The 13,146-nt window shown below is 47.7% G+C and overlaps 1 protein-coding gene across 2 annotated transcripts in view; it reads left to right on the forward strand.

Moving 5' to 3' along the window:
- The window catches only part of Lama3 (laminin subunit alpha 3), a 234,597-nt gene that overhangs the window by 191,518 nt on the left and 29,933 nt on the right, over positions 1 to 13,146 (forward strand). For both annotated transcript variants that reach the window (XM_076554744.1, XM_076554745.1), the window contains 7 exons: positions 1,952 to 2,122; positions 3,430 to 3,581; positions 3,725 to 3,887; positions 4,298 to 4,431; positions 6,147 to 6,291; positions 9,763 to 9,882; positions 10,660 to 10,793. In XM_076554744.1, coding sequence (XP_076410859.1) covers positions 1,952 to 2,122; positions 3,430 to 3,581; positions 3,725 to 3,887; positions 4,298 to 4,431; positions 6,147 to 6,291; positions 9,763 to 9,882; positions 10,660 to 10,793 — 1,019 coding nt within the window. The remainder of the gene's footprint in view (positions 1 to 1,951; positions 2,123 to 3,429; positions 3,582 to 3,724; positions 3,888 to 4,297; positions 4,432 to 6,146; positions 6,292 to 9,762; positions 9,883 to 10,659; positions 10,794 to 13,146) is intronic.

A 13,146-nucleotide genomic window follows, 5' to 3' on the forward strand; every position in this document is an offset into this window, starting at 1 on the left:
GCGGCAGGCACAGGGCTGTCAGGGATGTTTCCTCTCTCAAGGTGAGGATACAAACGCAGGGCCGCAACCTCCATCTTTTACGGTCCACACAAAGTATCTTCTTCATTTAAAACACAAGCGTGGGTTCACCAGGGGACAGAACGGCTTCCCAGGAGGAGACCCAGCGGTGCTGTTGGGTCTCCTGGAGGGCAGATGGTGTGTGGAAGAGAGTCTTGATGTGAGCTCACAGAGCGGGTGAGAGGACCCTGGCCTCACCATCACACATCAAGATGCCAGGAAACACTAATGCATGACAGAGAGAGCATGTGGTAGTGTCATGTGGAGTATCATTCCAAGATGGTTGTTCTTTGACTGCAGGAGGATGTTTGTTTTCTGTGGTTTGGACTGGACCTGCCCTGTGGTGGTCCACAGACAGTGCTAATTAGGTGACTCTTGCTGACGGTTCGTAGGATCTAAGTATGATATTAAGCAGTAATGCCTGGGAAGTTTCAGTGCTTTGAACTGCATGTGCTTGGTGGACTTCCATTTCCTACAGCTTCCTCATTACACTTTTCTAGTAATTTTGATATCACAGACGTATTGGTTCATGACCAGCTGGAGGGGGAGAGCCGGGCAGGGCCTCCATCACACAGTATCTAAGACACACATATAGTCTTAATGCCCGTGTGTGCCCACGGTACAGAGGCCGGAGGTCTTCCTCGGTTGCTCTCTACCTTATGTTGTGAGACGGTCGGTCTCTCACTGAAGCTGGAGCTTGCTGGCTCATTTAGAGCACCTGACCGGCAAACCCACGGCTCCTCTGCTGTGCTGGGTTACAAACACACATCACTGCTCCTGTGTTCCTGTGTTGGTACTAGGGGTCTAGACTCAAGGTCTCATCTTTTTTTTTTTTGGTTTTTTCGAGACAGGGTTTCTCTGTGTAGCTTTGCGCCTTTCCTGGAGCTCACTTGGTAGCCCAGGCTGGCCTCGAACTCACAGAGATCCGCCTGGCTCTGCCTCCCGAGTGCTGGGATTAAAGGCGTGCGCCACCAACGCCCGGCTTCAAGGTCTCATCTTACACGACATGACTGACTGAGCCGTCTCCTCACCCCAGTGCGTGCCTATTTCCAGTCGGAATGTCTGTGATAAATGTAGGCACAGTGCGTAACATACTCATTGGCAATCCATTCCCTTCTTAAAAGGACTTGAAAGAGCTGGGTATTGTGGGCCATGCCTGTGACCGCAGCACTTAAGAGGTGGCAGGAGGGTCACAAATTCAAAGCCATCCTGAGATGTAGAGTGCGCCTGAGGCCAGCCTGGATCACATAGATCCTATCTAAAAAAACTATTTAAAATATTTTAATGTATTTTAACCATATGCAAGCACTATTGTAAGTGGTTCCATGAGCATTAACTCCGTGAGCATTAATTCCGTGAGCACTAATTGTAGGGTAGGAATTACTGTTACTGTTACCATCATCATCATCATCGACATTGTCACCATCGTCATCATCACCATCGTCATCACCATCGTCGCCACGAAAGACCAAGCTCACTTCTTAATGGCCCTCAGCCAATTCACATTGACAATAGATGGCTCAGCAGACAGCTTCATGAATTTATAACCTGGGTCCAAGCTGGGTATGGCGGCACAGCCTTTAATCCCAGCACTCAGGAGGGGGAGGCAGGCAGATCTCTGTGAGTTTGAGGCCAGCCTGGTCTACAGAGTGAGACCTTGTCTCCAACATATGTGTGTATATATGTGTGTATGTATGAATATGTGTGTGTGTGTATGTAAAACACAAAAGTTAACCTGGGTCCAAGAGACGTTACCCCTCCCTGATGTTTATCGCAGGAGCTGGGACCAGCTGATATGTCCCTGAGAAGGGTGGCTGTGGAGCTCCCTCGCTGAGCACGTCCTATTTTTCATAGCTGTTTGACACCGCGTTCTTCCATCTTACCCTTCCTCAAGGTTGCAGTCCCCATGAGGTTCAACGGGAAATCCGGCGTCGAGGTCCGGCTGCCAAATGACCTGGAAGACTTAAAGGGATACACGTCTCTGTCTCTGTTTCTCCAAAGACCTGACCTTCGGGAGAACGGGGGCACCGAGGATATGTTCGTGATGTACCTCGGGAATAAGGATGTGAGTGCTGGTCGGACTTTTCTCGTTTTACTAACAGGGTGGTTTTGGAGGCCACCAGGAGACTCATGACATAACTGTCACTGACTACCCCACCCTCTCTTCTGAGTTTGTGACCCTGCTGTCACCTCCTGAGTGCTGTGGTGGTGCCAAGAGAGACCTCTAGTTCATCACAGATGGAAGTCACTGATGAGAAGCCTTACTCAGTGGGCTTAAGATATAGGCACACGTGTGTACATGTGAGCACACGCATGCTTACAACTGTAGGATTAGTTCTTTCTTCCCAGGAAGCAGCATCACGGCTCTAGAAACTAGCAGTGGCTGCTCTTCACCACACTGTGTCCTGTCCCCTTCCTGGGAAGGCCCAGCCACAGATGTCTCCCCAGGCCGGAGGGGTAGGGACCATAATATAAATGAGACCGGAAGCAGAGCCTAACCTCTCTATTGCCCATCCTTCACCCCAAACTCATGAAGCTGCCACCACCACAGGCATTGTCAGCAGGTGACTTGAGTGTCCCCATGGGTGCTGAGCAGGTGGACCACTGTTTTAATTATGTGCCACAGTTGATATTTATGATAAAATAAATTTACTTAAATGCTCTGAATGCCAAAAAACACTTTAAAAAGGTCCAAATTGTCAGTTTGAATATCTATCTATCTATCTATCTATCTATCTATCTATCTATCTATCTATCTATCTATCATCCATCCATCCATCCATCCATCCATCCATAGATGTCTCTTCCTTATGGTTCTCCCATTCTAATAGAGAAGAAAGCCACACTCACTGACTATGGGGAAATGTCATAGCAGAGGCTGGCACAGAGTGCCAAGAGGACATTGCATGGCACCCAGAGAAGAGATGGTTTATTTCCCTTGCTGATGAACTCCAGTGAGCAGCTAAGTCTGCTTGCTCTGTGGTAGATGCTGGTGAACGATCAGATTGAACAGTGGGGGAGTCAGTGACCCAGTCCACTAAAACACGAGGGACGGCCCCGGTGTTATTACTCAAGTGTGCTGTAGTGGCCTTCAGAGGATACACCTTATGTGTTCTGTCTTCCCAAGGCCTATGGCATAAAGCCCATTATTTTATGTAATAAAACATTTGGGAACCTCTTGATATGGAAAATGAGTTTGTAATGTTTGAAGGGCTCTGAGTTCTTGTCACACCTTTGCTCTGGGATGTATCTGTCTGTCTTCTGAATCCCTCATTGTCTTAACCCTCATGCTTAGACCCTGTTCTAGAATATCGTTTTAAATGCTGTCTCATTTTGAACAAAAAGAGTCTGAGGTGGCCTTTATGTCTCCAGGCCTCCAAGGACTACATCGGCATGGCGGTTGTAGATGGGCAGCTGACATGTGTCTACAATCTGGGGGGTCGGGAAGCTGAAGTCCAGGTAGACCAGGTGCTGACTGAGAGTGAGAACCAGGAGGCAGTTATGGACCGAGTGAAGTTCCAGAGGTACGGTGCTTTCATGGACGCTTGCTGCTTGTGGACTTGACCAGCCTCACACTCTTCCGTGGATGTTACACAGCTGTGCCCTTAGCATGGTGGCTTTGAATTCTTTCACTTTTCCTACAACTTTATTGTCCAATTTTCAACAGAATATATCAGCTTGCAAAACTTAATTACACCAAAGAAGCCACATCCAATAAACCCAAAGCTCCTGAGGTCTATGACTTGGAGGGCGACAGCAGCAACACCCTCCTGAATTTGGATCCAGAAACTGCTGTGTTTTACGTCGGAGGTTACCCACCCAATTTTCAAGTAAGTATCAATGTGGACTCGTCGAGTGAAGCGCTTCAATTCTGGTGTGGCATAATGACTTCACGTCTCTGTGTTAACCAGTTCTGTACAAAATGAATCACCCGTATGCTCTTAGAGTACACCTAGTGAGAAGAGCTGAGATGTATTTCCTTTGTCCACTGTTTTAAGTTTAAGAGAGTTAATTTAATGTACTGTATTTATTAATATTAATAATCACCCCCATTTTACAGATGAAGACACTCAGGCAGGGGAGATTAAGAGTTAGCCTGGGTAGAGACAGCCCTTACATGGAAAAGTCCTGAACCACAACCTTCATCCCATGCCATGCTCACTGTTGAAAGTCCTGGTGCTGCGTGGCCACCGTCCCTTCCTGTTCAGCTCACAGAAGGTTTGTCTTGTCTCTCTCACAGCTGCCTAGCAGACTGAGGTTCCCTCCATACAAAGGCTGTATCGAACTGGATGACCTCAATGAAAACGTTCTGAGCCTGTACAACTTCAAGACAACTTTCAATCTCAACACAACTGAAGTGGAGCCTTGTAGGAGGTAAGTGGAGTCTGGAGGCCCTTGTCCCTAGCGCTGGGCTGGGCTCTGCTGCCACATCCACCAGTGGTGGGCAAGCAAGGTTGTCGGTGTTGCAGTTCATTGCAACTGCTTACTTCCTGTTTGCAGACAACGCCCACCATGCCACATCCCTGACATCGCAGGACCGGTCTTGCCCTATTTTATATCAGGCATCAGATTAGTTTTCTCCGTTTTTAAAAGCTTGACCCTTTGGGGACTGTGCGATGGCTCCATGGGTAGCAGCATGTGCTCCACAAGCCTATGGACCTGGGTTTGATCCCGGAGTCCACGGAAAGGTTGAAGGAGGAACCAAAGTCGTGAAGCTGTCCCCTGATCTCCGCATGTACCACGGTAGCACATACACTCACATACATAATGCACATACATGATAATAAATACAATTTTTAAAAAATGAGCCTTAAATTTTTGGTGCCTCCTGCTACAAAAAATACTCAATTTTAGATTACTTAGGCACATAATTATGTAATTAAGTTTTAATAACAGTAGTCTACAAAGCAAGTGACTTTCTGTGTACTTTGCCTTCTGAACCTATTTGAAAATTGTTCTGTCTTAGTCAGTGTTCTGTTGCTGGGAAGAGACACCATGACCACGACAACTCTTATAAAGAAAGCGTTTCACTGGGCCTGGCCTACATTCAGAGGTTTAGTCCACTGTCGTCGTGGTGGGAAGTGTGGTGGCTCACAGGCAGACATGGCGGCACACTGGAGAGGGAGCTGAAAGTTCTAGATCCAGGTCTGCAGGCAGCAGGAAAAGAGAGAGCCGGCCACTGGGCCTGGCTTTGAAACCCCAAAACTCACCCCCGGTAACACACTTCCTCCAACAAGACCACACCCCCAATCGTGCCACCTCATAATGACTAAATATTCAAATATTTGAGCCCGTAGGAGCCATTCTTGTTCACACCACTCCCTGCTCTTTTGAGCTCCTAGCCATCTCTACAATTTAAAGGACTTGAGATGTTCCTGTTGTTATTTAGAAGCTGACACTGAAAATTAATAATTTCTTATATTTAAATATTTCCAGCTAGTTGGCCACTTTCTCCTGAATACACATCTCTAGAAGATGTTCTTCTCTCCTTCTCTCTCTCTCTCTCTCTCTCTCTCTCTCTCTCTCTCTCTCTCCCCCCCCCCCCGCCGTTTACATGATATATGTATGTGTGTCCAGGTATGTTCATCCATGTGTACACATGTTGGAGACCAGAGGTAGACATCAGTCTTTTTCTCTATAACTCCCCCACCTTATTTTTGAGTCAAGGTCTCTTTCTGAACCTAGAGCTCACATTTTGACTAAACTGGCTAGCCAGAAAGCCCCAAAATTCACCTGTCTCCACCCCCCCCCCACACACACACCTGTACTAGGGCTACAGATATGTGCTGCCATGCTCAGCTTTAACATGGGTTCTGAGCATCACAACTTGGATCTTCGTACTTACGTAGCAAGCACTTTACCCACGGAACAGCCTCTTCAGCGCAGGGGTTAAGAGCCCACGAGGAAGGAAGGCTGGCCGACATGCTAACCGTGTTCCCCTTTTCCTACACAATTGTGTAGCCTGTCAATGACAGCCTCCCAGCCTGTCATTCCTTGTTCCATTGTTCAGCCAGCAGTGCCCCGTGTTAGAAACACACCCGCAGGTGGCCTCTGATGGCTGACCTCTAACTTCCGGTTGGTGTTCACAGGCGGAAGGAAGAGTCGGACAGAAACTACTTTGAGGGTACAGGCTACGCCCGCATTCCCACGCAAGCCAGCGCCCCCTTCCCAAACTTCATCCAGACTATCCAGACCACCGTGGACAGAGGTTTGCTGTTCTTTGCCGAAAACCAGGTAATTTACACCAAGCATCCAGAAACGACGTGAATATCCACTGTGTCTAGCAATCTCGGGGTGACTGGGCTATTGTACAATAGCTTGGCAGTGTGACCTTGGCCCGTCCTGTCTTCTTTCTGCTGGGGTGAGTTTTAACGAGAACAAAGGACCAGGGATTGGGCAGTTGCCACCCAAAGGAGACAGGATTCTCCTCCTAACTTATTTTCACATCCATTTCCGACTTTAAAATGGTGGCCTGCCTGCTCACGTCTCACTCTGCTTTAAACAAATGAAGAGCTCCTGGGGTCCCCCAGTCTAGGTGGCTGGGCTTCCTGATGCTGTGACCTTGGTCCGGCTCGTGGCAGGTGTGGGGATTGTGTCTTTCTGAACCCGCAGCCTGGCTCCCCACGGCACGGGAGCTACTGTACTTTGAAACAGCCTAGGTCAGAGGCTCATGCTTTATTTTTAGAGTTTTTCTTTATTCTTGAGGGCTTTATACTGTGTACAATAATATAATCACATCCGCTCCCCTGTTCCCCTTTCCAACTTCCTCAAATCCCCCCAACGTGGTCCCCTCCCAATGTCATGGCTTTTTCTTGATAACTCACTAAGTCCAACTAGTGCCGCCTATGTGTGGGGCTGTCCAGTGGGTTCTGGAAAATCTAGCCGTGGCCACATGTTCAAAAGAAGAATATTTTCCTTCCCCTGGCAGCCATCAGCTGCCAGTATCTACTCCTTAAGGGACGCCTTGCTGAAGTCTGGCAAAGATGACCCCTGAGCCTCTGTAGTCGTGAGGGGGGGTGGTGGTGAGAAAGATGCTCCGCTTAGGGCTGAGCACTTTTCTCCTGTTCTTAACACTTTGACCAGTCATGTATCCCAGCACTGGCGAGAAGAACCACTCTGACCAAGGCTGAGAGCGGCCTAGGTCTGTGACCATAAACACAAATATTAGGAGGCAGTCTGACACTGTGACCATTTAGCAAATAATATATGCTGTTGAAAATTAGATAATAAAGTTCTAAGAAAAAATAGATAAGGAAGTTGACCTCCCAAGCCAGCTCGGGCTTTTGATCAGGATTATCCATAGCCACCAGGGAAATACAGACGCTAACTACAACATCCCACCTCCTTCCAGTCAGAATGGCCATCGTCGGCACTACAAACGACAACAGGTGCTGGCGTGGCCGTGGCCACAGGGACCTGTATGTGCTGCTAGTGGAACTGTCAGCTGGTGCAGCCACCTTTGCAAATCAGTGTGGAGGTTTCTCAAAGAGGAAAACAACTAAACCAGACACAGAACCGCCAGCCGACCCTGCTATACCAGAGGGTCATTCTTATATTTCTGAGGGTAGATGTGCGCAAGGAGGTCGTCCACTCATGATTGCAGGTGCCCTCGACTGCTCCGAGGAGAGTGGACATGCTGTTCGCTCTGGTTCTGCAGTAATGGGTCTTCTGTTGAATCCACCTCCAGAACACATCTCGTATACTTGCTCTCATAAGCAGTGTTCCAAAAAAAAAAAAAAAAAATGTGCACTAGGTCACCAGCCTGAGAATGTGTGGATGATATTCAGCTTGAGATTTTCCCCAAACTCATCTGCTGCCAGATAGGAACAAAGCCTTGTCTCCACTCTTCTTTCTGAGGTTGGTTTGGCCCCTAAGCTCTGAAGTTTGGGAGGGTCCCAATCAGTCTAAAGGCTGGAGAGAGCAAGGCAGTTACCCAGCGTCTCCAGGCTAAGGCACTTGTATTCCAAAACAAGGTCTATTTTGTTCTGGTGGAGGATCTTTTTTCCCCCAAAATGCATAGGATGAGTAGTGTCCCACATTTTGGATTGTTTTTCATTTTAGAATATTTGCATATACATAATGAGGAATCTTGAGGATGCTTAGTGCTCAGGTAGCTTTCTCTACTCCAGGGTCCAATACCAGGAAATGATGCTGCCCAGTTTCAAGCCTGGCTCTTCCCACACCAATTAAGGCAATCAAGACAACCCCCATAGACATGTCCAAAGGCCAAGCCAGTGTAGACAGTCAGTTCCTCATTGAGATGCTCTTCCTAGGTGAATCTGGGCTGTGTCAAGTTTAATATGAGCTAACATCACAGGACCCAAGTGTAGCATGAACTCCATGGACGTTTCATAACCACACATTGCATACATGTAGATTGAAAGTAATTTTAGGCAATATATTTTAAACAGTTTTGTGCATAGAGCAAAGTTTGTATGTCATAAACCATCAAAACTGTGCTGTTCTGCTGATAATCAAAGTGTTTTGATCTTGAAGAATTTCCCATTTTGAATTTGGGGCTTGAGGGATGCTCAATTTATTTTACATTTTGAAGTTTCTGGAGACTCAGGACCAGAAATAGTGTTTAGTCTGGAGGAACCTTACATAACCCCATTGCATGAGAATCCTTAGAGCCTCTGCTAAGGAGACAGTTTCTGCTCTCAGGGAGCCACTGCTCCCTGGCTCAGGTTGATGGCTCTCCATGCCAAGACTTTGGGATCCACACTAAAAGCCTTCTAGATGAAGGCTCTCAGAGACTCACAGGACTTCACAGAGAAGACTTCTTATCATAGGGAACTGGATAAGAGCAACAGCTTCAAGTCTAAGTTAGAAAACCTCAGCTTTTCTGACCATTGAGGAAATAGCTGGTTCAAGCCCATGCTTGCTCCATGGCCAAGAGGCAATGCTGAGCAGGATGAACCATATCCTGCCCTCTAGAGGGGAATGCTGGCATTGCACACAGGTGCCCTGCTGGTCAGTGAGCGTCATCACCATTTTGAATCATGTTGAGGGAAAATGATGAAGTATGAAATCAGAGCAAAAGACGCCTCCTTTGAAACAAGTAGAAGGTGACATTGGAAGTGTGTGTGGTAGAAGGGGACTCAACAGGGACGGGGCACAAAGAAGGCCTTGGCAGTGAGAACTTGCAGGGACAGAAGGTGGCCTGCCAGCAGGACATGATGAGAAGCTAAGTGAAGAGATCGGCAGTACCTCGAAGCCTCTGCCAGGGAGTCTGTGCTGTGCCCTGAGAACCAAGAAAGTTAGTATGCTCACTGTCGATGGCAGAAGACTACCTGGCTGCACGTGGAAGGTGATCTGGGGGAGCAGGGGAGGACCACAGGAGTGAAGATATGGCTGAGCCCGGGGTGTGCCGTGACAGTTCAGGGGCAAATCCCAAGATATGAATGGGCCGACTGGACGAGAAAGGGGGAAGGTGAGCGATGACTCCATGTGTGGCCCCCTGGTCCTGGTTGTGGTAGAACAAGGTCAGGACTCTGGCTGGCATGTAGGAGTTTGTCCCGGGTGCTGGGCGCTGGGGTGTCTCTCACAGCTGCAGTAGTCAGCCGTCATCTGCCTCTGTGGTCTCAGCCCTGGTCTCCGGTTAGCCCGGGAGCACCTGAAGCTGACGGCACCATCGGGGATCGCTGGAGAACCGGGACTTCTTCAGCCAGGCCTCCCGGTAATCTACCTGTTTCCACACTCCAGGATAACTTCATATCCCTGGACATAGAAGACGGCAATCTCATGGTGAGATACAAGCTGAATTCGGAGCTGCCCAAAGAGAAAGGATTCCAAGACACCATCAACAATGGGCGAGATCACACGGTACGTACGTCCTTGGAGTCTGTTGATTTGAAATTTTAGAAGTCAGTGAACCTTTAAAATGAAAGAAATGCCCCCCCCCAAACAAAAATAGGCAAATGACACACAAACCTATTACAAGGTGAACTTATTAACTGAGGGGTGTGTCCTTTAAAAATTTGAACATTTAGGCATGAAGTATAATATATATAGCATATGTAAATTATGTAAACCTTGATAAATTTCAACTGAGAACATTTCTATTAAAGTGAGACTACTTCTACTAACATGTTTTAGGACAATGGTTTTTAACCTTCTCAATGCTATGATGGTCCTAAAGGGGTCACAACCCATAGGTTGAGAACCACTGTTCTGGGGGCTTGGGGAGATAACTCAGACTGTATGAGGAGCCGAGCTGAGCTTCTCAGAAACTAAGTAGAAAAAGCTGAGTGTGGTGGGCTGGTCATCCCAGCACTGGGGATGTAAAGGCAGACAGGTCCCTGGTGTTTGTGGGCTAGCAGGATAGACTATGTGAGTGAAGCCCCTGTCTGAAATCAAAGATGAACAGTGCCCGAGGAACAGCACCTATAGTTGTTTTCTGACCTCTGCACACACATGGATGAACATGAAGAAACATGAACATGCACACACACACACACACACACACACACACACTCACTCTGGGCAGTCTTCTATCATGCATGTAAATAAATGGCAAGGAAAAGAAAACCACAGTTACTGTGAACCACCACAAACAGGTTTGTGTCTCATTGCTTGCTCTTTCATTCCCATTCATTTTAGATTTCGATTACAATCGGAAACTCAAGAAAACTCATGTGGGTGTATATGCATGACCATAATATAAAAATTGAAGGGGATATATTTGATTTCGGCACATATTATCTGGGAGGAATTCCAATTGCAATCAGAGAAAGGTAAGATGACGCTGTGGGTTTTTTTGGGGGGGTGGGGGTGGGGACCACTGCATGCATGTGAAGGTCAGAGGACCACTCCTGGGGTTGGTTCTCTCCTCCTACCCTGTGTGTCCTGGGCATCAAACTCAGGTTATCGGGCTTGACAGCAAGTGTCCTTACCCACTGAGCTGTCTTGCCACCCCGGTGTGCCACATTTTATTAAAGCAGACCCCCTCTCGCCCTGGCAGCAATTGCTACCAACAATTCTAGTCCCCTTCATTTAATTTTAGCCACAGACAGTTAACTTCGCAATACTAACAATGTAGTCAGGAAAGAAGAACAGATCGTAGAACTGAATAATGGGACCGGCCATCCAACATGGGGAAGTGGGGTAAACTGTCTGACACTCTCATGCCCCGCCCCTCCCCGCCCCCCCCCCCCCCCCCCCGCAGTTATCACTCCGGGAAGGATAGAAACACAGAGACCAGTTGGGTAGATAACACCGAGGGAAACAGAAGGAGTCTATTGATCTACCCATTAAAGAAGTTCATGGACAGGTGTAGGCTAAGAACACACATATGGGAGAGGGGGGAGGGGGGGAGGGAGAGGGAGAGGGAGAGGGAGAGGGAGAGAGAGAGAGAGAGAGAGAGAGAGAGAGAGAGAGAGAGAGGCTTTTCCTGGTAGTCTGACTTATGCTTCCAAATGAGAAGCTTCCCCTTTTCTAAATAAGCTTATACTTTTCTTTCTTGCTTTAATTAAAATCCCAAGAGCAGAGAAATAAATGAAGTGGACAGAAGCCCATGGAAATATTTACCTGGCCTTTTGTTTCTTCAGAAATAAAATGCTAAGCGGTATTTATCAGTTTCTGGCCTGTCTTACCCATCTGGTAAGGTATTTGACCATCCAATGAGCCCCTGCAACTATCTGCTGATGAGGGTCACTGGCAGGCCGGTGGCCTAGAGAGCCTCAGCAGGACCCTGCAGGGGCAGCCACACAGCTCTTCTCAAGGACCCTGACAGGAACCAGGCGTGGTGGAGTCCTGGCTGTGTCCTGAAGCTTTGCTCTGCAGAGACCATGGCTCTCCTCCCTCTCAGCCTCCTAGGAATGAGGACTTAGGTCTTTGAACGACTTGAGATTATAACTGGAAATCATGTGTCTGTTGATCTCATCTATAAATCCTTTCTTATAAGGCCAGAGGGCCTGGCACCAACCAGGACATTTTCCCTTGGATTTGAGTATAATCATAAAACGTGGAGGCAAAGGTCACAGGAAAGTGGCAGTCAGCCGGAGTCTGACAGACCCTGGGCTCAGCATCACTTTGTGATCTTGTATTTCCCTCACATCTGCTGACTCCAGCCAGGGAGCTGGATGAGCTTTTGTGGGCAGATGGGCCCAGAATAGGCACATCCATTCCAATGCAGGAAGTCATTGAACAGCACATGCCCTGACATAATCAGGTTCCTCTAGCAAGTATTTTCAGACCTTGCATCCTGGAGGGAGCCTAGGCCCTTAGCGGGCCCAAGAGAATGGATATAAACAAATTCGTAAAGTCACCAGCCCCAGAAATTGAAACATACGTCCCTCTCCAAGGTGAAGGCTGTCTTTCTAAAATAGTTAAGCCACAGTGCCAATGAAGGTGTGCTTTTCTTTTAGTTAAATTTAATTCATGCATGTTCCTCATAGCTCTGCTGTTTATAATGAATCTGACTAGACTGAAGGCAGGACACCTCTCCATTTGGATTAGTAGAGCTGCCTTAGGGATTTATAATGAAATCGGCACTGGATTTTCTTAGTGCATCATTTGATTAAGAAACATTAATATTTGTCTAGACCTCAGTCGGTTCGTGTGTATTAATAATTTTCATGAGTTCACCTCCACACAGGTCAGGAAGTCAATCAAAGGGAAGTGGCCGGGTGCCGCATAGAAAGGTCTGCTATAGAAATGGCTTGTGTAGGCCTGGGAAGATGTGTGATTCTGAAAAGGGCTCAGTGGACAAACACGAGAACCCGAGTTCAGATCTCTAGCACCTACATAAAAAAGTCGGGCACAGTAGTATGTGCCTTTAGTTCTAGTGCTAGGCGGCAGAGGCAAGAGGATGCCTCAGACTTCCTGGCCAGCTGGTCTAGCTGAGGTGTTGAGCTCCAGCTTCAGTGAGAGACCTTGTCTCAAAAAATAAGGTGGAGGGCAATAGAGACAGACATCCATTGTTAACCTCTGGCTTCAACATGCACATACATGAAACCGCCCCCCCACAGGAGTGCACACACGCATGTACACGCGTCCACCACACAGCCAGAAGATATGGCTGGCGTAATGATAATAGGGCAGTAATGTAGGATGAAAAGTGATGTACCAGGTACTATATAGATAACC

This window comes from Peromyscus maniculatus, chromosome 19 (assembly GCF_049852395.1).
Source record: "Peromyscus maniculatus bairdii isolate BWxNUB_F1_BW_parent chromosome 19, HU_Pman_BW_mat_3.1, whole genome shotgun sequence".
In the NCBI taxonomy this organism is placed as follows: Eukaryota; Metazoa; Chordata; class Mammalia; order Rodentia; family Cricetidae; genus Peromyscus; species Peromyscus maniculatus.